Raw genomic sequence first — 26,248 nt, 5'->3', positions numbered from 1 at the left:
TCCTACTTTTCTACAATTTTGAGATTTTATTATGGATTTATAGTCTTTGTCCGGCCCACTTCAGATAAAATTGGGTCGCATGTGAGTTAATGAGTTTGACACCCCTGACAAAGGAACACCGACAAAGCAGATTCACATATAAATATAATATATATCACAGACAAAGCAGATTCATATATATATAAATGTATATATAAATAAATTGGTAAACAATAATGCTACAACTACAAGCCGGCGGCAATAATGTTTTATTTGCATCATCACATTTGACAGTTTTGACATCCGTCCATTGTGTATGAATACAACAGAGTTCAACTCTTAACCGTTGATATCCATGGCCACTTCTTTAACCACACCCCAAATCCAACCACACCCAGCCATGGAAGAATCTGATTGGCCAGAGTGAGAAATTACATTAAACATTCTGCCCCTTCCAGTCAAATGACAGAATTACAAAAAGGAAAAACAGACTTTTTAAAAAGGCTGAGCCAACAGAAAGTATCGTGTGTTTTTTTCTTTTGTTTTTAAGCCAGGCAAAAAGAATGTGCTTTGGCGATTCCTTTGGCAGCAGCGCTTCTTTTCCCATTCCAATATATCAACCTGTGCATGAACCTATGGAAAAAGTACTGTAAGCACACAAATCACATTAAGTGCTTAATGCCCCTAAACATATGCTTACAAACACAACTCTAGCTTTTCATTAAGTGCCAACAGCCTGTCAATACACAATTAGGAAAACAGCCTGGCTTCTTTAAGACATTGAGAACACGCAACGCGTTGCGTCTCCAGCTGCTACCAGACAGACGGACGGACGGGGATTTGACAATGAAAACCTCACGCGTCCTTTGTTTAAACTAAAGCCCAGTTTACACCAACGATTCGCAACGAACCAAAACCGTTTTAGAACGTTGCAGGTAAAAGTGCGTCTCATCTCCACTCCAGCCTGCTGATGAGTCGCCAGCAATTCAGCTCCTCAAGCGGCAGCAGGGGCTGGTGTCAGGTTTCAACTGGTCTCGTGGTGAATCTTTGGTGTAAACTGGGTTTGAGAGTCAGTAATTACAGAGGGAATGAAGATGAACAAGAGGTCTCTTTAAAAGGCGCAGTAGCACGTTGTAGTGTTGCTGTGGTGATACTGATGAGAGGGCGATGGGGTGCGTTTGGCTCTGTGTGTGTGGAGCACAGGTGAAAATACGATTGGCAGTAGAAATAAAAAACTATGTGCGGTGAGATCAGGACGACAGCAAAAGGGTTTCTCCTCACGGATAGCAATGGAGGTAAGCCCTCAGGGTTTCAAACTATAAAAAAAAAGGAGGTAGGAAACGGATTGATTGGAAGCACATGGTTTATATGTCTAGAAAAACAACAAAAAACAGCCAAAGCCAGTGACTAAGCGTTTGGTTGTCATTTTCAGCAGTAGCCATATCCTGCTTCCTGGGCTTTGGTAGTAACCCGCAATGGGAGGAGGGGCCAGCTGATGTGTCCAGTATTTCTCGTCTCACCGCTTCGCACAACGCTGCTGGCTGTTGTGGTTTTCAAAGGATGACACTTCCTGTACGGGAAATCCTACAGACCCTTTGGCTTCTGAAACCCTTTCAAAACAAAGTGGATACGCTTAAAATATATATATGTTTTTCGGAGTCCCTGAAGTTGTGGCAACCAAGATGGCGGCCGTACTGCCAACTGGCCACACTCCCCCCCGGCTGCTCTCACCCATCACCACCCACACTAAGCCGAACACCGACGCCAAAAGCCCCTCCAGCCGGACGGAGAGGGGGGCTCAGTAGCGGTAGTGGTCTGGTTTGAAAGGCCCTTCGCGGGGCAGACCCAGGTACTTGGCCTGCTTCTCTGTCAACTTGGTCAGCTTCACCCCCAGCTTGTCCAGGTGGGCTGCTGCCACCTCCTCATCCAACTGGAGAGAGACGCAGAAAGAGGGAGAGACAAGAGTTCCCGTTAGATTTTCTTTTTCATCCAAGTCAATCCAGAGATTCCCTCTGTAATCCAATTCAATTCAATTCATCTTTATTTAAAGTGCAAAATCACCATGAAGGATTGCCCCGCAACACTTTACAGTTCAAACATCACACAAACAATACAGTAAAAATGTAATTAATGCAAGTCAACAAATGCAAAGACAATGTAAGAGCTAAAACAGTGGGATGATTAAAACACAGGGAATATAAGACTAATAAAATAACCACAATAAGAACAAAGTAAAAGACAATTAAATGATGCCATATGAAGGGGAAAATAGATGGGTCTTCAATCTAGATTTAAAAACCTCAACAGAGGCTGCGTCCCTGATTGAACGGGGGGAGCTGGTTCCAGAGGTGCGGACCACGGTAACAAAAGGCTCTACCACCTGCTGATCTTTTCTTGATATGGGGGACGAGAGAAGAGATAGTTACTGTCCTGTGAGCGGAGGGCGCGAGCGAGGACATATGGGAAGATTAGCTCAGACAAGTACGAGGGTGCGAGCCCATGTAGAGCTTTATAGGTTCAAAGAAGCACTTTAAAATCTGATCTGGCCTGGATTGGGAGCCAATGAAGAGCGATTAAGGCTCACAATCTCCTTTGCATTCTCAGCTTTAAAATGGCATATTACATAATAGGGGGGGGGGGATCAATGTGCATTAAAAAAAAAAAAAAAAACACGATTTCAGACGGACAAGCCCGTCTTTATTGTCACACGAACACTACAACACATGCATGCGGCCACAACACACACTCATGCGGTGGCCGGTGAAATATGTCCTCTGCATTTGACCCATCCAGGCTTGTCCTTTCCTCCAGGGGGCAGGCCAGGAGCAGTGGTCGCTTTTTTCTTTCCAGCGCCCGGGGACCAACTTCAGATGTTGTCGTCACTGGTCGGATGACGATCTTCTGCATGTTTTTAGTGGGGGGTTATGTATGGAGGAACCCCATCTGGGGGGGTACGGGGAGAACATGCAAACTCGACACAGAAAGGCCCTTTCGATGAGATGGCCCACCTGGGCAGTAGGCACTGAAGATATGGGGGGGTCACAACTCCAGCGCCCACAGCGGCCCAGGCGAGAATCGAACTCCGGACCTTCTAGCTGTGAGGCGACAGCGCTACCGACCGCGCCACCGTACCCCTAATAATACCCCTAATTTTGATTGCAACATCACCTGAAACGCCACAAATAAATACCTTTGGCTTTTATCATCATTATTGTGTGAGACTTCTTACCTTCTTGGGCAGGAAGTAGACTCCCAGCGGGTATTTTTCGTTGTGCTTCCACAACTCAATCTGAGCCAGCACCTACAAGAGAAAGACAAGTCGGATAAGTGACGGCGTTAACGAGAGAAAAATGGAGGGAAAGACAAAGAGGATGACGGAAAGGAGAAGGGAACACAATCAAACTCCGACTGGAGCTGCCAACATGTTCTGAATATGCTTGAAGGAAACCAAAAGAATCAATAAGCCCGGTGAGTCTGTGGGTTACAGTCCTTTCACAACAGCCAAGAGGTGTTTAAGGCACGCCACTTCTCACCTCTTAGCTGGTATTCCCTCCGTACTAGCTTAGCTGCATCGATAGCCACATTATTGCTGAGATAACAACCAGATGACGGATTTGAAAGCTGATGCCCCCCATAGGAAGAGTGTGACTCCAAATGGTTAAAGGAGAATTCCGTTTTTTTTTTACACCCTGAACCTTATTTCTAGCTTTAAATCTGATTTTTAAATCACCCTGAGAAGTTCGGTTTGATATTATTTGCTGAAACGATCATTTGTTTTGAACTGCGACCTGAAAACGAGGAAAACGGGGAATGTGAAATGCCTGTATTTATGTCCCGTTTATAGATTATTTTCAGACACCGCGGCTCATATGCTTATTATATTATAGAGGCAACGAGAATATGAGCGATCAATTTACCTCGTGCCACTGGCAGCCTGCTCTGTTTGCTGTCTGTCACATAGATATCAGCTCCCGCTGTATCCCCCACTGCTGCTTGTGATCCATATATGATGTTATTCCATACGGGTGGCCATCAAATTCAAATTAATCGTCTATATTCTTGAAAACATAAATATCTGCAATGTTTATCATGCTAAGCTACATAACCGCTAACTACAGTCAACCCTGCAAGTCACCCGGATGTGCTTCTTCTTCCTCTGTTCCACCGTAAAACCAAACCGATCGTTTCAGCAAATAATATCAAACCGAACTTGACAGGGTGACTTAAAAATAAATTTCAAAGCTAGAAATAAAGTCCAGGGTGCCAATGTTTTGGTCACTCAGTGAGAGGCATTTTGAGGCTGACGAATGTTACACAACTGTGGGCCATCGGCTCATACTACCTCACAGTTGCTCGAGTGACATCACAACTGCCTGAGTGACATCACAGTTGAGCAATCAGAGTTGCTCGAGTGATAGAAGGGAGACTGGATCTACTTTTAGTTTGACAGATGGCAGAGCCCAGGTTTTCACCCTCCCACACACACACACAGTGTACCTGGTTGGTGAAGGAGTTGCTCATGACGAAGGACGGGTGTCCCATGGCACAGCCCAGGTTGACCAGCCTGCCCTCCGCCAGGACGATGATGTGACGACCGCTCTTCATACGGTAGCGGTCAACCTGAGGAGGAGAGAGAGAGAGAGAGAGAGAGGGGAGAGAGGAGAGAAAAGGAAAGAAGAGATGAAAGATGAAAGAAAGGTACTGTATGTAACCGTGCCTTTAAGGCAGGTACTCTATGTCAGTGGTTCTCAAATGGGGGTCCGTGGCACTTTGCCAGGGGGTCCGCGAAAAGTTCTCAGGTAAAAAAAAAAATATATATATATATATATATAAAAAAAAAAATGCTACATGTTACTTATTCCTTCTCAAACTACTTCCTACATGGTGCTAGTCTATCTAAAAATATCTTGGCTGTCATTGATTGTGTTGCATAGTGGTTTTCTGTACTGTTGACAAATTGTGATATTGTAAGTCGCTTTGGACAAAACAAAAGCGTCTGCTAAATGACGTAATGTTAATGTAATGTAATAAAAAAAAAAAAAAATAATAATTGTGTGCAAAATCTTCATAGTTCAACAAAAATAGTTTATGCTTTAAATCTAAAATGGTTCATGGATTACATTCTAATAACAAACCTATAAAATTAAAAGTCAAGCACGTTACCGTGGAAACAATTAAGCTTAGCCCAAAATCACAAATCAGAATGAGGGGGTCCCCGGTATATTTTCTATCTTGTAAGGGGTCCTTGGCTGAAAAACATTTGAGAACCTCTGCTGTATGTAACTGTGCCTTTAAGGCAGGTAATCTATGTAACCGTGCCTTTAAGGCAGGTAATCTATGTAACCGTGCCTTTAAGGCAGGTAATCTATGTAACCGTGCCTTTAAGGCAGGTAATCTATGTAACCGTGCCTTTAAGGCAGGTACTGTATGTGTGTATTTGTTACATGTATGGAGAAGTAGGCTCGCTGTAAATGGAGCTCTGGCGAGTGAGACTGAAAGTCCAGATATCAGAATCACTGCTCGACACTTTGCCTGATGCTCAGCTTCAGTCTACATGAGTGAGTGAGCGAGTAATGTACTGTGTTACTCCCTCACTCATGTAGGCAAAAACAAGCAGTGTGTGTGTTTAGTGTGTGAGGGAATAGTATGCAGAGATGTTCTACCTGAGCCTTGATGTTGATCTTCTCGGCGGCGTTGGCGTTGAGCCAGGCCATGTCGATCTCACAGTCAAAGTGTCCAATGTTGCAGACGATGGAGTCATCCTTCATGTTCTCAAAGTGACTGAGAGGGAGGGAGCCACACGCACACAGTTAGCTCCACACACGCGCACACGGTTAGCTCCACATTGTGAGCCACACGCACACGGTTAGCTCCACACACACGCGGTTAGCTCCACATTCTGCACAAGCACACTTTCACGCTCAATAGATGGAATGAATTTAATCCAATTTAGTTTCATTATAATGAATTTAATTAGATGTTGAAATTATTAAGTGCAAGTCCCATAATTAAAGGAACACTCCGCCCATTTTCAACCAGCTTTGTATCATTAGAACATCAGTAGTATATCAGAAAACTGTAAACGGTTTTGAAGTCTGTCATTTAATTTGACAGTTATTGAGTGTTAAATTGTGGACCAGTGACATCACTGGTCCACACTAACTCAAATTAATAACTCATTAACTCAAATCAACTCTCAATAACTGTCAAACTATTCATCATTCATCTAGTTTGACAGTTATTGAGAGTTGATTTGAGTTAATGAGTTATTAATTTGAGTTAGGGTGGACCAGTGATGTCACTGGTCCGCACTTTAACGCTCAATAACTGTCAAATTAAATGACAGACTTCAAAACAGTTTACAGTTTTCTGAAATACTACTGATGTTCTAATGATACAAAGCTGGTTGAAAATGGGCAGAGTGTTCCTTTAACTTTGATAAGGTGGGGGTGAAGGGGGGGGATCCTAGTGGGATGTTCTAGTTTTTGTTAATAGGTATATTCAATTTATTTTCTATATACTGCCACACAGCCTCTGAGTGGATCAGAGTGTGTGTGTGTGTTTAGTGTGTATAGTGTGGGTGGTCAGCTTCACTCCGAGGCTGCAGTGTGCTGCAGGTCTCAGTGTAGACTGACACCAGTCTCTCTCTCTGCCACCTTACGACACAGCCAGGACACTGACAGTCAGGCTGCAACGCCTCAAGGAGCATGACATCACTTCATATGACCTCATAATTCTACTTCAAATGTTGAGCCAGGATTTCCCCTCATTGGACAAAGTACGAAGAATTCCAACTGCATTGATTATCACCAGTGTGTGTAGACATACAGCAAGTATTCTGCAAATATGTTACAGTAAATGTTGGATTAGTATGGTTTTAGCGATGCGACGGTGTGTTGAAATTCAATATATTGCAATAAAGCAAGTGACAATCCATTTGGTGGGACAGAAAAATGAAAGATGACATCATCTCCATGTTATTCTGCTGTAATAAATCACAAATGAGACTCGTGACGATCGGTTTCACAAACTCTCTCCGTCCATCCAAATTATATAAGTCACTTTATGACATTTTAATAGTTTAATAGTTGTTGACATCCTAGCAATGAGTATGTCTCATAATAATTAATTGTGATGATAAGAGATGTTTGAAGAAGAAGAAGAAGAAAAACTAAGAAACTAGAAATGTCTCAGGGGCTGACTTACTGTCCATTGTTGAAACTGCTGAGCAGCAACAATAGTCTGGGTCCGGTTTAACTAGGCTTGCCTAGTCTTGTTGGTATTGCATTTTTTTTAATATACTCTTAAGTCCCTTCATGAAGTGTCTTACTAATCTATTGAGACTTTCAAATGCATTCTCTGAGGATTGTGTGTACGACTTACTGTCCCATGATGATGTCTTCACAGCCAGTGGTGGTGACAAAGATGTTCCCCTCCTTAGAGGCCTCATCCATAGTGGTCACCTCATAACCTGGAGGGACACACACACAGATCTCTTTCAAGCAGTTTGCTCACTAAGTCTTTTAACCCATTGATACCTGATGCAGCATTTGTGTGTGTATCCCTTTAGGATACACACACAAATGTTGCATCAGGTATCAATGGGTCAAGTCATACCATCAAACTTCAATTAAAAACCGTGTGCCAATTAAACGCACCATCTCTTTTACTGGCTGGGTGTGGCTACACGTTTTGACAAATAAAAAGGCAGGTCTCAATTAGAAGCCGGCTACAAGTATCATTTTTCTTTTTTTTACAAATTTCGTTCAAACGTCGGATTTGCTGTGCAGCGGGCACAGAGAAAAAGTCCGACCTGAAAAACACGATATTTCAGAAGAGGCAGGAGAGGGACATCAGCCTGGATCAAACGGCCGTGTGATGGAGTGGGGATGCTTTCATTTCGGGTCGACAGGTGGGAGGTTTGAGTGACAGGGCTATATTGGCTAGAGGCTCAGTCTCTCAGAGCGAGAGTAAATTAATGATTTCTACTGGTAAATTATGTTATTTTTACAAGGGTACTATTCAGACTGGTTACTTTAAATAAAAAAAATGTGATAGTATTTCCCATCTTTTTTGTTTTGTTTTGTGCCAAAGGAATTAAACGCCTGTGCCATGTGGATGCTTGTCCAAAATATAGACAGATAGCTTCACTGATTGAAGCAAATAAATCCAGGGCTACTAATTGAAGTTTGAAGGTAATCTGTTTTTCCAACAGTGATCCAACCTAGTGTGTACAGGGTTTCTGCAGGTTTCAAAGAGTTAAATTTAAGACTTTTTAAGCCCATTATGAATGCAATTTAAGACCCATTTCACTTCCATACGGTCTCACACAGACACAATTTGCGAGAACCTTTTTGGCGATGTCGGAATCGCGCAACTTGGTTTGAAACTCACCTCGGTCTTCATTGCCGTTATACGATTTATGTTTAACTACTGTGTGCAAAGTCCAGAAATATCACGACGCACTAGCTGGGTGTGCACAGTAACCGGGCTGCACAGCTTGCATTCGTGGTTATTGGTTGCATGTTGGTTTAGTTTTGTAGCATTGTTACAGCATCATTAATGCTCAACTTCATCATTCATCTAATCAAATTTGAAGACCTAAAATTGAGAGGATTGGATTTTAAGACTTTTTAAGGACCCCGCAGAAAGCCCGTTTCAGCCTGCATCTGAGAGTGTGTGGCAGACAGACACCTACCCTCCATGGCGGCCTGCAGGGCGTTGATGGGGTCGACCTCTGTGACGATGACGCGGGCTCCGAAGCCCCTCAGGGCCTGGACGCAGCCCTTACCCACGTCGCCGTAGCCGGCCACCACCGCCACCTTCCCGGCTATCATCACGTCTGTGGCCCGCTTGATGCCGTCGATCAGGCTCTCCCTACAGCCGTACAGGTTGTCAAACTTGCTCTGAAGAGGGGAGGAGGGAGGGAGAGAGTTAGGACAGACAGAGAGGGGAGGAGGGAGGGAGAGAGTTAGGACAGACAGAGAGGGAAGGAGGGAGGGAGAGAGTTAGGAGGACAGACAGAGAGGGGAGGAGGGAGAGAGAGAGATAGGAGGACAGACAGAGAGGGGAGGAGGGAGGGAAAGATGTCTCAGAAACAAACAGAATTCTGCACAGTAAAGGTCGGGAGCGTTTTTTTCGTGCAATTAATTTGCACGTCAATAATATTTTCCGAACCTGCATCAGTTAATGCAACCGTGCATACCAATGGCGAAGTTTCGCCGAGTGTTATTGCGGTGTTTATTTTTTCGAACCACGGTCGAAATTCGCTTCCGACGTGTACACATCTGTGGCTGTGATTGACAGGTGGGTCAAAACTCGCGTCGCAATTTCGTGCCGTACATTCGCATCGCTCTTGATGTGTAAGGAAGGACCTTTACTTTGTTGTAATTTAACTTCTAAGCAGACCTTCCCATCACTAATGGGTTTTGGTTATTAAATGGTATTTGAAATGAGGGGGTTTTGGCATGTCGGTGGAGGAGAGAGGCGTTTTGCTTCAGTCGCATCCAATCTGGACAAATCTGTTTTAGTAAAACGATGACTTTCCGCTCCACCCTGCTCTTTTTTGCAATAAAGCAAACCTATTCAAATTGAGCATTTCCCTTCTCCTTTCCCAATTCAACACATCATCATTTGCGTAGAAACAATTTTGACGGCGACCGGGCTTCAGAGAGTAAAATGAGTCGTGTGGCCGGTTACCTTGGTGACGGAGTCGTTGACGTTGATGGCGGGGATCTTCAGCTCTCCACTCTTCAGCATCTTGTACAGGTTGTGAACGCCTGTGGTCGTCTCCTCCGACACGCCGCGGATACCTGCAAAGAAAACCGTTTAAAAGTGTGAATAATTTAACATATAAGCCGGTTATTAGAACATTTCCCCCTGCCTCTTTAGTTCTAGTACAGGGGGAAGAAGTTCTCTCAAGAGTAAGCACTAGTGTCTGGAGCAGGCGGAGCCGAGATGTCAGCATGGAGGCAGGGCTGCACGATATGAAAAAACTAAATTAATCATATTGCGATTATATTGTTTTAGTGGGAATGCTAATTTTTGCATTTCATTTCCACTTGGGGGGGGGGGGGGGGGGGGTCAAAAATGTGATGGATTTTTACTGAGGTCTGTAAGAAACGAGCATGTTCCCTCTGGAGAATAGAATTTGTAGGCTGGGGCATCTCTGTAGCACCACAATGCTTCATTTAATTATCATGAAACATTTAACCTTAATCAAATTGCAGCTAATCCCGATCTGGATGTTGCACTTGGCCATATTGCAATTTTGATATAGATTAATTGTGCGGCGCTACATGGCAGCGATCATAAACAATCTCCAGGGTTCAGAAGACAAAAGCCCAATTTATGCTTGGTCTGGTGACACTTTTGAAACGGTCGCCGACAGAAACGAGGACTTGAGTCGACACTTTCAAGCGTCTGCGAGCGGTGTCTGCTACCTGGTGAAATGTCTAGTGTCGCACGAGTCTGATTGGCTATATAGACGGCACATGCACCTGACTTCCTCGTTATGGTTTTCACTCGATTGAAATGAACGTGTCCCCGCTATTTTTAATCAGCCTGTCCTTGATGTACGACTTCGTGGAAATCACAAAGAACATTGTGACCAATTTCCCAGAGAGAGAGGAGGTGAGTTGTGTGGTTGTGTGCTGTTTATATGTGGCTGCCGCTGCAGCCAAGTACGTTACATCTTGCCTCCGAGGTGGTTTCACTGTGCATTCCATTCCCTCTCTTCTCTTGGCTGTCTGCTTATAGCGTTCGAGTGTCACGTGACCGTTGAACCGAGGCGAACGTTCACTCAAGTATCAATGCAACACCATGAGGGACACTTTCTTTTTCGTCTGCGACCATGTGCTGAGCGTAGGGGGGTGGGCGATATGGCAAAAATATCATATCACGATTTTTTCAGGCAGGATCACGATCCACGATCTTATCACAATTCTTTTTCATATTGGTTTTTAAGACTATTTTGCAAGTTACTGAACAGTACAAGTACAAACTAATTTCAGGGTTCGTATGGTCATGAGAAACCTGGGAAAAGTCATGGAAATTTAAAATGTTGTTGTAAATATGTAAATATTTTCATGTTGTTAATTTCCGCTGAGTTTACAATAATTCATATGCTAAGAAATAATGTTCACAAGCATGCACATGCTCACTCTATCTACTGTATCTCGTATTGGTTCACTATTATTTCGGCTATACAGTAGGGTTGGCCGATGGGACGAATATGTATGGGCTATCTGCGATTTGAGTCCACCGTCGGTTGCCTTTGTTGGGTGATCTTTCATGTGATTGTTATCATTTTAATTACCGTAAATTCCGGACTATAAGCCGCGGCTTTTTTCCCGTTTTTTGGCCCCTGCGGCTTATATAACGGTGCGTCTTATCTATGGATTTTTTCAGAAAAAAAAAAAAAAATACAAATAAAATCTCTCTTTTTTAGCACTCTTTCTAACTATAAATCCACTTCTGTTTTAATTTCCTCTCTTGCCCTCTTTTCACCACACCGCGGACACTGTGTGCACTGTAAAAATAAACAACGGTGGTGTTGTGTTATGTTGTTTTGTTGAAATGTTAGGGTAATACGGTAAATGGGAGCTTCCTCAAACAGCCATCTCTTTCCCGACAATCCCCTCTGTGCGTGACCACTTACATATGGTAATTACGGTAAGCAAACGGCCACTCGACCAACAACTCCCTCCCCCGACTACCAGGAGAAAATCACAAACTTCGGCGAATTCACACAAAGGAAGATCAAGGAATATTCACAACAAGACGAGCAGTAGAAGCAACACTCTCACTTACCATGGGGAAGGTACGCAGAAATTCACACGACGCAGCTTTCAAGTTGAAAGCAGTCAATCTCGCATTAAAAGAGGGAAACAGAGCAGCCGCGCGTAACCTGGGCATCGATGAGTCAATGGTGAGACGTTGGAAGAAGCAGCAGGAGGAACTGTCTCAGTGCAAGAAGACCAAAAAGTCCTTCAGAGGTCATAAAAGCAGATGGCCCGAACTTGAAGATTCCCTTGAAAATTGGGTGTTGACCCAGAGAGCAGACGGCCGAGGCGTTTCCACGGTGCAGATCCGACTGAAGGCCAAAACAGTCGCCACCGAGATGAAAATTGAACATTTCAGAGGTGGTCCATCTTGGTGCTTCCGATTCATGAGACGAAAGGGACTGTCCGTCCGGGGGAGAACTACTGAACAACTCCCTCCCGACTACCAGGAGAAAATCACAAACTTCGGCGAATTCACACAAAGGAAGATCACGGAATATTATAGGAGTGTGAAAACATCCACAATCACCAACGGGTTCCAAAACGCTGGACTGCTGCGGGATGAAGAGGATGACGCCGCCACAGCTGGCGCTGAGGGCCGTCAGAGGCTTCAGAGGCTGTTCGATGCCGACAGTGATGAAGAGGAGTTCGTTGGTTTTGAGTGACAATGAAGGAGAGAGGAGAGTGGTTGACGAAGCCACCCTGAACCTGTTCGTTTCCGACACTGAAGATGAGGACTTTGGTGGTTTCAGTACGCAGGAAGAAGAGGAAGACGAGGATTAGTGACTTGACTTCTCTGGTTACAGGTTTGCTGCACATATAGCCTATTGTTGTGTGATTTTGTCTGGGGATTAGTGACCTGACTTTTGTTTTGTTTTGTTGAAATGTTAATAAATGGGAGCTTCCCCAAACAGCCATCTCTTTCCCGACATTCCTCTCTGTGCACGAACCCTTTCATATGGTAATTAAACATCAAAACACCCGCGGCTTATAGACCGGTGCGGCTTATAGAAGAAAAAAATAGTCAATTTTGGTCCCGCGGCTTATAGACCGGTGCGTCTTATAGTCCGGAATTTACGGTAGCTAGTTTACTGGTGAGAGAGAGACCGATAGACGGAGAGAGAGCTCTCAGCTCTGTCTGTCTGACATACGGCTCGGCATACACACACACACACCAGTGAGAGAGGGGGAAACGGCGCTCACCTGGGAATACGAGGCAGGATGACAGCAGATTAAGAGTAGGGATGTTCATCAATTATCGAAAATCGATAATTGATCGTTAATAGGGGTGTCACAATATATCGTCCCACGAAATTTCGCGATAGTAAAACGTCACGATATGTATCGTTGAGATGAAATCTCATATCGCAAAAAAAAAAAAAAAAAAAAAAAAAAATTTTTTTTTTTTTTTTCAAAAAATAGACTAAGAAACGTCTTTGTTTGTTGAAGTTCAATGTGTGGAAAGTAGTTCAGTTGAACAAGTCTCTGAAGAGACACATGAGAAGTTATACAGGAGAGAAACCATTCAATTGAGTTTCTGGCAAAACTGTTTACTTGACAGGAAAAACTGAAGATGCATAAAAAATAGATTAAGAAAAGTCTTGTTGTTTGAGTTTGAAGAAAAACTGAAGATGCATAATGAGAATTTATACTGCTGAGAAACCTTTTAGTTCAAAGTAAATCTAAGTGACGGTGTAACTCATTCTATTTCAAGATAAGCCTTATCTCCAATCTCATGTTTTTTCTAGTTGTTATTGTAATAACAATTTCCCACAACAGCATGTTTTGTATTTGTGCATTTCAAATAAAATACTACTTTTCCAGTCATATATTGTCATTATTCAAGTTTAAAAAAATATTGTTAAAATCGTATCGTATCGTTATCGTGAACCCAGTATCGTGATACGTATCGTATCGTGAACTGAGTGTATCGTGACACCCCTAATCGTTAAGGAATTGAATCGATCATGTGACCAACAATGTGTGTGTGTGTAATTTAACTAGCTGGCAGAAAAGGGGCAGAATTACTGGCGGCTAACGTTAGATTTGTGTGGGCTCAGTTTTGAACCTAACATTAGGTTACGTTAAGGAGAGATTGAAACACAGCAGCAGGCAGCCTACACACACAGTATGTAATGGAGAGAGTTCCTGGAAACAGGCGAGTTGAATTCACAGTTGAAGACTTGTAGCATTACTCACATTGGGTTGAAAACAGGAAAGAACGTGAAGTTTCTTCTTTCTTAACATTTTCACAACACAACCGACTTCTGCTTATCTTCTCTTCCTCTCCGCTTTACCGCTTCTCTGAACTGGTGATATTAAGGTACGCTTTGCCGCTTGTTTAATGCCGCCCGTGCGTCCCCCGTGTGTCGCGGTTGAGTGGAGATCGCCTTTTTTATGATTAAATCTGCCAAATTTTAATTCGAACAGATAATCACGATGGTCCGATGTAGAAGGGTCAGAGGTCGATGGGGGTCGGCCCATCGACGATGGTCGATGCCATCGTATTTCTACTTCAAATCATCTTTTCGGTGACTCGCCTGGCTGGTTTCTCATGGACCCCTCGTGCGGGATCCCACGTACATTTCTTATAAGCACATATGCGCCTATGTGGCTGGTAGCACCACGTTGTGATGTTGAATTATGATGTTTGTAAGTTTTTTTCTCTCTTTCCTTTTCCTGTACTTGAGCCTGTTTGTTTTGTCTTGTGCACTGCTCTATTCTTATTATTTTTAATAAAATATTGGAAGAAAAGAAATTTATCTTTTCGGAGTTGAGCCAAAGAACTGACCGGCCAAACAACATCCTCCCCCACATGTTTCCAGCAGCTACAATGGAGTTTAATCTGCTTACTTACCTGCTGTAAAACTCACACAGGATGCACCAGTGTCAGAGCAATGCTGCCCTCTAGTGTTCCAGCACCCTCTACTGCAGCATGAACAAATATGGTGCGAGTGTGAGAGTTGTGTGTGTGTGTGTGTGTGTGTGTGTGTGTACCAACCTGCCAGCAGTTTTGGGTATTTGGTGTGGACCATGTTGGTGAGATCTCCTCCGTCGTCCAGGATCATGTTGAGCGGCTGACCGTCTTTGAAGTACAGCGTCTGCTCGATGCACCACACGTACTCCTCATCGGTCATACCCTTCCAGGCGTAGACTGCAGGCAGACACATTGTTGCATCATGTGATTATTGATTTACTCCACCTCAACTTGCTTTGATGTGTTTGCTTGGAGAAGTAATCGACGGTCAAATGGGTCAATAATACTTCAAAGACATTGTTCACCCGTCGCCCTCCTTCACAGACTGAACACAAGTATGCTTTGTGAGTCACTCGACAAGTTTCATTTCATTGTTTCATTTCACTTAGACGATTTTTTTTTTTTTTGCTATGAGGCCATGCTCGAGTCCAAAAGGCCCTAGATCAGGTGCCACCAGGTTAGGACTTGACTTTTTGAAGAAAGACCTTGTGTTGGTCACGTAAATGACTTGGATTTAAAGTGATGCGATTTGTTCCAGATAAATGATGGGTTCTGGTATGCTTAAAAAGAAAGAAAGTTTCTAATCAGTTTTTTATCGCTTTATTTTTGGCGTTTAGGAAAACAGATTTAGACCCGTTTATTTATTTTATTTGATGGATAATTCAGAATGATAAAATAGTGTGTGTAATACAGCTGTGTGTTACCTGGGACACCAGTCTTGGCGATGGCAGAGGCAGCATGATCCTGGGTGGAGAAGATGTTGCAGCTGGACCACTGGACCTGGGGGACAGAGAGCCAATAGTTACTGTGAGTTCACTTATGACCCGAGTCTCGCTGGCCAGCCTCCCCTCCGGGAGAGGAGTCTGGCGGCGCAGGTCACCATTGTGGAATTGCGATGGGCGGCGCTTAGCAGCAGTGCCCTTGGAAAATATCCAATTTGCCATTTTCAGCGTGTAACAACGAGCTAGCGTGTAGGTTTCTGCCGTTAGCTTGCCAGCTAGTTAGCGTTGTCGTTTTCACTGAGGCGGCAGGGCACTATTTACAGCGACACACAGGGAGGAGGGAGCGGAAGCCGCTCTGATTGACATGGTCGGAGCCAATGACAGAGCTCGTTAGCGGGGAGCGGAAATCCGGCAGCGTCTGAAATGGACGCTGGCCTCCAATGGGAGAGCAGAGTAGAGCAGGGGAGGGCTTATGCTCACAGCCTGTTTCCATGCAGCCAGACTCCTCTCACGGAAGGGAGGCTGGCCAGTGAGACTAACTTCTGACCAGGTCAGACTAGACACACAGAGTCCTCAGCAGCTTCTGACCAGGTCAGACTAGACGCTCAGAGTCCTCAGCAGGGGGTTTTGGAGCTTGACAGCCTGTTTATTGTGTGTGCTCCCAGGCTGCAGGTTCCTGCAGGTTGTAACCGGCCCCACAGCTGATCTGATAACAGCAGCATGGCCTTGAGGCAGAGGGGAGAGAGGAGGCCAGCAGGCCTGGTTCAAAAAGTCCCTCAGTGTAACTACTGCTGAACCCTTGAGCAAGGCATTTAACCCTCCACCTGCTCCAGCTGTGCTTCCCCCACCTTTACTGGGCAGCTCCCAGTGTGTAGTAAAGACGTCAGACATCTAAACAATAGTTTTGAACAGTAATTTCCTCCATAACAGCAGGAAACCCCCCTCTCCTTCAAACTCCTCCCTCCGTGTGTGTTCTTCTCCTCTCTCCATGGCTGCAGCGGGCGTGTCACAAGCGAGTTGCTGCTGTCTGTGCTGCTGCTCCTGTCTGATGGCGGCCGCTGGGCGAGTCTGGATGGGCTCGCTCGTTTCTTGGGGTTTCGGTTGAGAGCTTTGATGAAGCTTTTGCGATTCTGGTCTTATTTATGCTGCGTGTTTCAAAGTGTGTTGCACCCATAATCTATTATGCAAATTTGCAATCCCCCACCGCCAGCAACTAGCGCGAAAGCGAAAGCGTTTTCGCCAATCCATTTTACAGTATGAGAATGGTTTCATTGCGCGTTCCCCTGCAGTTTTGGCTCTGCTTTTTCTAGTCTGGAGAGCACTGTTGCCACTTAGTGGGTCGGTGGAATGGGTTGTACACGTTCGGTGGCTCCCATATTTATATAGGAGATGTAAAAGGCTTAGATGCACGTCCCACCGTCAAATTTTTTTTTTTTTTTTTTTTGACGTATCAACTCGTCATTGGCAGTCAACCGTTGGATTTTTTTTGACTTATCAACTCGTCATTGGCAGTGAACGTGTTAAGAGGTCACATGCAAAGATTCATGGTAGTGGTTCATTTTGTTTACTTTAAACCCCTGACCACTAGAGGGCAGCGTTGCACATGGATCCCTAACCGATAGCGGTGAAGGTTACCTCGGCTCCGAGGGTGGTGAGCGTCTCGATGAGCACGGCCGTCTGCAGGGTCATGTGGAGACAGCCGGCGATGCGGGCGTGCTTCAGAGGCTTGGACTTGCCGTACATCTCCCTCATCTTCATCAGACCCGGCATCTCGTTCTCGGCGATGTCGATGGCCTTACGCCCCCACTCAGCCAGGCTGATGTCAGCTGAGAGAGAGAGGAGAGGACAGTCAAACAGGGCACTTGTTTAATCGCATTCTCAACAGTCGTACTGGCGAGATGCCCTCAGTAGGGCTGCCTGCAACAATACATATTAAAAATCAACAATAAAATGTAAATACACCGACAGATTTAGCCAAAAGGCTAATTTTGAGCCGTATTTCATGACTTAAATATGTAAGAACTCTTATAAAGAAGAAGAACAGACGGCATGGATCAGCTGTGAGTAAGCGTCACCATGCTGAGCGACAGAGCCACAGCGTCACCATGCTGAGCGACAGAGCCACAGCTGCCAGGCCAGAGAGGAGAGGAGCTTCTCCTTTCATTCATGTTGTTTTTAGCTTGTCTGGATAAACAAGCAGTCTGATAAATAATGACTCAAAAATAACAAAATATGATTCACTGAGAGGTTCTGTTCATGTACATCCTAGTTCCTCATTGCGCAGCTCGCGAGACGATGGCGGCTCTAGACTCTTTCATTGGCAGCTCGCGGCTGATATAAATAATACAATCACTGTCAAAACAATTCCCACACTGCGGTGTCAAACTGCGTGGTTGCCAGGTTTGTGGCCCTTTGGAGCACCAAATGGGGGTTGAAACTCACCATATACCGGTAGCCTATCTGGCAACACTGCAAACAAGCCAATGCCTCGTGGAGGGATTGGGTCAGTGGGAGGGACTGGGAGCAGAAGAGTGCTACAGGTGTGAATGACAGGGCGTATTGTTGCAGCTGGCATTTCCTCGTTAACGGCGAAATGCGCAAGCTGCAACAATCGAGTCACGTTAACCCCCCTCCCAGCGTCTGAGTTTTTTAACGATAAGCAAAGCAGCTATTTAGCCTACTGAGCTGGGTGTGGAGACCAGGAAAGCACAGGCTGTTTACTGAGCTGGAGGTGTGTGGAGCTGCATCCCAGAGAGAGACAGACTGGACATCAGAATGTTTTTCAGATATATTTTTTTAATCAAGTCTGTGTGAATGTTTTTTTACATCATTCATATATATATATATATATATATATATATATATATATATATATATATATATATATACACACACACACATATACATATACATATATATAACATTTTTATGAAGTCAGTCTGAATGTTTTTATGATTTTTATAATAGTTTCTAACATTTTTATCATTGGTTCTACATTTTTTATCATTGGTTTTATCAATGAATAAACTAAAAACTAAATCAAACGCTTACTGTGTGGTTTTGCGGTAAAAGTGGTTCTCCTCTTGACTTTGACCGGCTAGTGTGGAGAAGATAGTGAGGATCACTGATGTACATGATCAGTGGGGAAACATCTCAGGACAGTGTAAGGAATTTAGCCAGGGGCAAAAATGCCCAGAGAAATCTCAGAATGCCCCTAAAAACCATGATCAAGAGGCAAAAATTTCCCTAGCATTTTGATAATTTTATTTTCATTCAATTACTTTCCTTTTCTAAACACACACTCCGCACCTCAAGTTGGTTGCGCCAAGTGGTCTCGCTGGCCAGCCTCCCCTCCCTTCCATGAGAGGAGTCTGGCTGCACGGAAACAGGCTACTGGGATAACCCAATTTGTTGTTGTAAATGCACCCCTTTTTTACACAGTGATGCAACAGTTGCCCCCATAATATTTTTAAATGTCCTACACCGTCTCAGGATGACTGAGGGAGATGACACACGATACAACAGGGAGTGAGACACACCAGCATCTACCCAAGCCCAACCTACCTTAGGCTAACCTCAGGATGCTAAAGTCCCATAATATATAACATGTACCCCCCCTCCTCTGTCCCCCCCTTCCACACACACACAGCGCTAACAGCACTGAACCTTCCACACACACACACAGCACTAACAGCACTGAAGCGTCCGCACACAGCGGGCGCTAACAGCACTGAACCGGCACTGGCTTGATCAACCAGCCAGAAGAGGGAGGTTTGCGAAAACAAGTTAGCCTGAACTCTACTCTCGTCAGTGAGTGGAGTGAAATGAACAAGGCATCAGACAGGAGGCTGTGTGTGGTCCTGCACTAGACGCTGCCAGAGGCACGTTAAGAGTTTATGATCCTTATTCAGTGGCAATAAGACCGTCCTCATGACCAAGCCACACTTTGTGCCAAGTCTACTTTTTTTTTTTCATTTTTTATTCTTTCATTCTTTTATATTTTTATACTTTTATCTTTTGATCGTTTCTGATTCTTTATCTTCTATTTTGGTCTTAAATCCTATTGTTTTTATCGCTGTAGCAGATGCTACCGAGTTCAGCGTATATTGTAATTTTGCACATACAGGTTGGTCGGTGAAGACTTCTTGTTGTTTGGCCTTCTAGCCCTCTGTACTCAGGTCACCACCCTTGTATTGTATACGTCAATTGCACTTTTTGTATGTATGGCTTATGCTGCAAAACCAATTGCCCTTCGGGGATATAATAAAGTCAACTTGAACTTGAAGTCAGGCCAGTCGAGGCAGTCTTTAGTCTTATGTGCAAAAAATGAAAACACTACAGTCACACCTCTGAGGGATGCTGGATCACACGGAGGTGATGACAAAACCTTTCATAATTTCTGCCCAGAACACTACAAAAATGTTGGCTTTCTGTTATAAATAAAAGCATGATCATTACTGGAGTAAAAGACAATGGAGGAATTTGGTATTTCACCTCAGCCAGCAGACTTTTCCTTCAGTGCAATAATTTGTTTTTCCTGTTGCTAAAACTACTTCTATATCTCCTGCAGAAGCAGTTTACCTTGTTTTACCTCAACTACAAACCCCATAACCTGCAGGGTCAGTATTCTAGTTGGAAAACCTTACATTGCAAGGACTTTGGACGCCTTTGGCAACGTCGTCTACAGTGGAGAATACGTGGAATTGACCGTTTTTATTTGTTTCACCTTTAATTAAACAGAAAACAACTCTCACTGAAATTTAAAATCGAAATTTACATAGTAGTAGTACATAGTTAAATAAAACACAACAAACTAAATAACGTCCCAACTTCCAAACTAGAAATAAAAAACTATATTGTGCCGAATACAAATTAAATTCAAGTTGAATCAGAGTAAATGAGTGAGTGACTTTGAGTGAATGAGTGACTGAGTGAACTCAGTGAAGGCATCTCTCTGGTGAACTGGGACAGCGTGTGGTTGGTTAGTGGAGGGTGTGCAGACTTTGTCCTGTAGCTATCTGCTCACGGGACATTGAGTAACTGCCTGCCCACACCATGCAGCTGCTCCGCACACTGCAGTCTGCCTGTCAACTGTCACATTCTGCACATATTGATGATACATCACAATCCATGACATTTTAAATGGCCCAATGTCCAACTTTTTAAGATGCACCCGTTTTCAAAAACGCACCATCTGAGCAAGAGTAACGTGTTCCATGTCTTCTTTTTTCTAATTAAGATAATTTGTTTAGTTAATGAGGCATAATGAGTACATCTTGTTTTTCATGGCCCACAAACTTAGACCAACCACACCTGGCGATGCTACGTAACGTGCATGTCAAAAAAACGAAAACGACACCGCCGGGAAGCAAACAACACTGAAGTGAAAGACTGAGACACGCGCGATGGGCATTTTAATACATTTCCATAATCGAAATTCGGGGGAAAATTAACCATCAGGAAAGATGTGTACAAGTTTTGAGGTTTATAACACGGCCTCAAACAGGTCCGCAGCCCGCCGGGTGCGTTTGTTTGTGCTCACGGCGCATGCCGGTGTGAATTCCCTATGTTAAAAACAGTGTTTGGCACGAAGGACCCTGCCCAGCCAGAAAACTAGACTGTCTACGAAGCTACACCTAGTCGGATGCAATGGAGAGGGGAGAGAGGAGGAAAGAATTCCATCCAAACCCACGCCCAAACGTAGTCCGCTCAAAACAAAAACAATCCAAATTCCACATGATTCCTTTACGATCAATTATCGATAATTCACGAAGCAAATTTCGTGCTGTATATTCACATCGCACTAGGTGCCTAACAGCCTTACTTGTAGAAGCTGACTGAGGAGTTCATCCAAAATCAGCTCAGCTCTTAAATTCCTTTAAGAAAAAACAACTCTTTTTTTTATATAAAACATGCATTCTCAAGTATTAGTCTTTGTTTTATTTGTCATTTACCAGTTTAGGTGGAGAGATCATAAAAACAAAACAATCGACCAGCAGAAACAAAATTCAATATTGACAAATATTAATTTCTATTATGTATTTGTATTTAATTTATATCAGCCTAAAAAGGTTGGTATTGATGAGTTTATTTATTTACCCCAAACCCCCCCCACTACATCCCTGGATTGGATTTATCCAAAGTTTCTAGACGTCACGATCACAGCCACGACTAAATCACAAAATAATCCAGCAAAGGTATTTAGCTTGCACAGCAGAGGCTCAGGGCACCACGTGTAGTCCCCACACACACACACACACACACACACACACACACACACACACACACACACAGTAGTACAGTTATATATTACCTGTGCCTGTCAGTCACGCAAAAGCTGGCGGTGTTGCGCAAAGCTTTATGGGAATAGTAGTTTTCAAAACAACCCCGAGGCGTGGAAGGTAGCTCCTCGGACGGCCCAAATAAACTACAACACCCAGAATCTGGAGCATGGTTTCTGCCTACAATGAAGCCCATGCTCGCTGTCTGCAAGTACGACTCGAGTGACTTTTTCATATCGATTCATTCATTCTCAGATGCTGACAAACTTGGCGATCTGCCAGCTAAAACGACCGTGCAACAAGTTCAACTGCATAGAAAGTGCGCTCATAGCGAACTACAACACAGCAAAACCCCAGAATAACATAACAGGCCGAGCTATTCACCATGTGCTAACTAGCCGGGTGGAAAGTGAAACAAACAGCAGAGCCGGTGTTCTGTCCATGTATGCAGCAATCTATTGGTACCAACCATGGCATATCAAAAGGGGCTAAATAACGCTCCAAACGTAGGCTAAATTAAGCGCAGAGGCAGGATTGTGTATGTAAGCGCAGAACCACAGGCAGCACATATAAACAACACAACACCACCACAGCCGGTGGTGGTGTGCATGCATTCGGAAACACCTGCATGCACGCACAAGTCCATCAACACATGTCCATTCATGTGATTAAGGGTTAGCATGACAAGCTAACTATCTAGTGAAATGAGGAAGAAAATAGCTGCTAGCTAGCCAAACCGCTACACTACACCAACGTTACTTTGCGACATGAAAGTTAAAAGCGTAGCTAATAAAGTGTGCTACTGACCGACTTTGAAGGGCAGTTTCTCAGACATGTTGTTTTCTGGTGTTTGGTTGCGGGCGGGTTGACTGGAGCGGCTACCTGGCTAAAGAACTGGGGCAGAGAAGGAGGGACGCACACATGACTGCCTGCTTTTATCATGGAAGCGGATTTGTCTCGTTGCAAAACTCATGGTTCACGATTCCTATTGGCTGCCACAGTTCCCGCCCCGCGTGTGAGGGACGTGATTGGCGGAGGCGGGGTGTGGGTGGGCCAGCCAATGACAGCTCGAGATGCAGGGGTGGGTGTGCGTTTGCCTAGAGAACATGGTTAGAACAAGTTTGGTCTGGACTCTGGAAGTTTTTCCCCCAAAACCTGCAACAGTGGGGCCTCTATTCTATTCTATTCTATTCTATTCTATTCTATTCTATTCTATTCTATTGACTACTGGGTTGAATTAAATAAATAATAGTCAACACAAACACTATAAAAAAACATATAGCCTAACAGATTAATGTTCACTACAGTCTTTGAATGTTGGCCAATATGTAAAGTTAGTGTAATATGTTACAAAGCATGATTTTAGCCTACATAAAGTTACAAAATGAGATTTTGATGGTGGAATTATAGTCTGAGGGGAATCGGGGTCTCGCGTTTTGAAATCAAAGAAATATTTTATCTTATTGTATTTTGTCCACATTTCTTTTGGTCCTGGATAAAAGTATTCTACAGTGAAAACAGTGAAGATGATGAGCTGGGGCATAAAAATATCAACTTACATAAGACATTTTTGTAAAGTAAATAAAAGATCCTTGAGGCGTTGCCCGTCTGTTTACAATACACATAGGCTACTGTAGCTAGAGGTGTATGACGAGTCTGTAAAGTGAATACTTTTGTTAATGCTGTGTTGTCTTTTGGTTCTGAAGCTAATAAATGTGTGTGTGAGCCTCAGCCAATCGGCTGCCTTCACCTGGCCTCATCAGCCAATCCCATGTCTGGTTGAAAGACCCCCTGAAGTCAAAAACATCCTTTAGTTGGAGGTTTGAGCTTCACTGTGCAGAATGAAGTAGTTTGTCACTAGGAGGCTGTTTTGACTTTCACAATCATCTGCTGAAAGTGGAACGTTTCTCTGTGTTCACTGAAAAGGCCATTTTCAATGAGCACGGCGACCCTGCTTGAAAACCTCCGCAACCCGACCCTGGATAAGCGGTTGAAGATGGATGGATGGATGATTCGTGATCGTGACATCACAAATACTGGAGCCAATCCTGTCTAGTATTCAGCAGTTAAAGCACTTGTTTGTATGCTGTGATTGGCTAGTTATGTTCTAGAACTTCTGATTGGTTGCTTTGGATTTTTGTTTGATTTTTTGGATGGCATTTTGCCTTTATTAGATAGGGCAGTTTAGGCAGAAGGGAACGGTGGCGAGACAGAGAGGGGAGGGCATGCGGATTCAAACCCGGGTCGGCCACGCGAAGGACTAAAAGGGCTAATGTACACCGCCTCCGGAACAGATGCGGTACGGCTGCGAACAGAGCCACACTCATGTAATCTGTTAGACGGATGCGGGATCCGACAAAAATAGATCAGTTGCGTAATTTTTCCGTACCGCATCTATCGCCCAGTCGATCCGTCAGTTTTGCCGGATCCGCAACGCAGCCGTAACGTATCTGCTGTACATTGCCTGTAAGCCTTTGTGGTACACGTTCTACCGGGTGAGCCACTCGAACAAACGAACCCTACGACTTCTGATTGGTTGTTTTGGAATTTTTAATGAGGCAGAAAGCGGGGAAGTCATTTGAAGGAATTTAACAAGATCATTTAACTTTTTGTGTGGGGAAAACCATCTTATATTGAATCTTCAAAACTTTCTCCAGTAAACAAGCTACATGTGAGCCATGCATAGTATAATATAGGTGTGTGTGTGTGTGTGTGTGTGTGTGTGTGTGTGTGTGTGTGTGTGTGTGTGTGTGTGTGTGTGTGTGTGTGTGTGTGTGTGTGTGTGTATGGGAAGGGGGGGTATTCTAATAATAGCGCTCTCCACCCTGCCTCTGGCCCTGACCCTGGCCTTTGCTCATACTGGACCTTGTCTTGGTCTGACTGAGAGCAAATATCTGAGAGCACACAGGCAAGCAGCCACGTTCCAGTTTTCTCCTCTAAAGCTCTTTAAGGAACAGTTCACACAAAAATGAAAAGTCAGCCACCCCATGCCAAGGTGAAGCTTTTTAGTCCACAGAACATTTATGGATAAACAGTTGGCTAAACTGTTCCTTTAATTTAACATTTGGACATTCCCATGCACAGTGGCTTGCTTGCATTATGATGCTGGATTAGCGGTCGGCCAATGTGGGCTTTTCAAAGCAGCAGATTCCGACATCGATGTTCTCTGTTCCAATATTCAATATCTTGACATTTGTCATTTGAGTCCATCATGTGACACCCAGACTAACAACATGCGTTCAGTGTCAGCAGCTCTTTAAGGCAGAGTGAATGAAACGGGGGAAACTCTGCATTTAAATGAAGAATTAAAGGACCAGTGTGTTTAAAGAGCCCCTCCCACAAGTTTACCGCCCACCATAGGTTCTCTATACACACTTGGAAGGGGAGGGGGAGGGGCAGGGCAGGGATATTAATTTGGTTGCAATCTGCAACCTCACCGCTAGATGCCACTAAAGTAAATCCTACTTAAAGAAAGGGCTTAAAGAAAGCCCTTAAAGAAAAACAAACATTAGTGAATAATTAAATGAATAAGTGACGTGAAAAGAAAATGAAATCTCATGGCAGGTTTTCCCCGTTTCCCATCATAGATCACAGATATCAGATTATGTATCTATGATCAGATGACAGATAAAGGCCCGGTGCTTTGGTCCAACGCTTGTGGGGATCAAACGCGCGACCCTTCAGGTCTCTCAGCTTCCACCCAGCATTCTGACGGAGCTGAAGAAGTCCAGACTCAGCTTACTGGTGGAAACACTATCCTCCGGCTAACTTAGGAGCGTTTAGAGCAGCGGTCAAGTACATTTTTAAAACTGCCAGTCAAATGGCAGAATAGAGCAATTGCTCCCTGTAGTTTCTTTCAGATCCAATCAGCAGCGTGTGAGAAAACTGTGAGAAAGATACACTCACAGCAGTCAGTCAGTCAGACACAGTCAGTCAGTCAGTCAGTCAGTCAGTCAGTCAATCAGTCAGACAGACAGACACAGTCAGTCAGTCAGTCAGTCAGTCAGTCAGTCAGTCAGTCAGTCAATCAATCAGTCAGACAGACAGACAGACACAGTCAGTCAGTCAGTCAGTCAGTCAGTCAGACAGTGAACTGCAGACCATCTTGTGATGGGATCACACCAGCCGCAACACCAGAAGAACCATAATCAAAACTACAAACGACTACCCCAAATTATTCGGCCAATATATTGTCTGCGAAAGGAGGTATAAAATTATAGGTTTAAAAGGTATACAATTACAAGAAAACAAAGTCATTAAACGTGTTTTCTTATATAGCCATGATCTACCAACTGAGCAAATATGATCTGATTTTATGCAAACCCAATGATGTTTCAAGTCCTCTGTAAGTTTTTAGCTATTTTTGCACTTTGCATTTTAATGCACTTTCTATACTCTTTTTCAAAGTTCGGTTGTGATGCTTTTAAATGTCCATTTTATCCTCTTATTTATTCTTTTATTTTCTTGTGTCATCCATTTTATGTGAAGCACTTTGAATGGCCTCTG

General features: G+C 43.9%; 1 protein-coding gene across 2 annotated transcripts; it reads right to left on the bottom strand.

The window, feature by feature from the left end:
• Positions 1–231: 231 nt before the first annotated feature.
• Positions 232–22,675, bottom strand: ahcy (adenosylhomocysteinase). 2 transcript variants are annotated; one of them, XR_014553809.1, is made up of 12 exons: positions 22,550–22,675; positions 17,097–17,287; positions 15,444–15,519; positions 14,764–14,916; positions 9,679–9,791; positions 8,678–8,885; positions 7,363–7,450; positions 5,643–5,760; positions 4,477–4,599; positions 3,209–3,280; positions 797–1,909; positions 232–746 (listed from the first exon to the last, which is right to left on the bottom strand). XR_014553809.1 is itself a non-coding variant. In XM_083661802.1 (11 exons), exons 1-11 carry the CDS (start codon positions 22,575–22,577, stop codon positions 1,778–1,780), a joined length of 1,302 nt encoding a protein of 433 aa, XP_083517928.1. In that variant the 5' UTR covers positions 22,578–22,675; the 3' UTR covers positions 232–1,777. The 2 variants fall into 2 exon arrangements, 1 of the variants encoding a protein (XP_083517928.1); XM_083661802.1 differs by having other exon boundaries at positions 232–1,909.
• Positions 22,676–26,248: the final 3,573 nt, after the last annotated feature.

The sequence above is a fragment of the Poromitra crassiceps genome (assembly GCF_964638095.1).
Source record: "Poromitra crassiceps genome assembly, chromosome: 27".
In the NCBI taxonomy this organism is placed as follows: domain Eukaryota; kingdom Metazoa; phylum Chordata; class Actinopteri; order Beryciformes; family Melamphaidae; genus Poromitra; species Poromitra crassiceps.
Note: the sequence above shows the minus strand (reverse complement) of the source record. Positions and strands in the feature narration are given on the sequence as shown.

What these genes read in the sequence shown, in the direction of transcription:
- ahcy (XM_083661802.1), bottom strand. Translation starts at nt 22,577, where the DNA reads ATGTCTGAGAAACTGCCCTTCAAAGTCG. An exon ending in GAAACTGCCCTTCAAAGTCG is followed by an intron (nt 17,288 to 22,549) that starts GTCAGTAGCACA and finishes TCTCTCTCTCAG; the next exon opens with CTGACATCAGCCTGGCTGAG. An exon ending in GAAGACATCATCATGGGACA is followed by an intron (nt 5,761 to 7,362) that starts GTAAGTCGTACA and finishes CCTCCCTCTCAG; the next exon opens with TCACTTTGAGAACATGAAGG.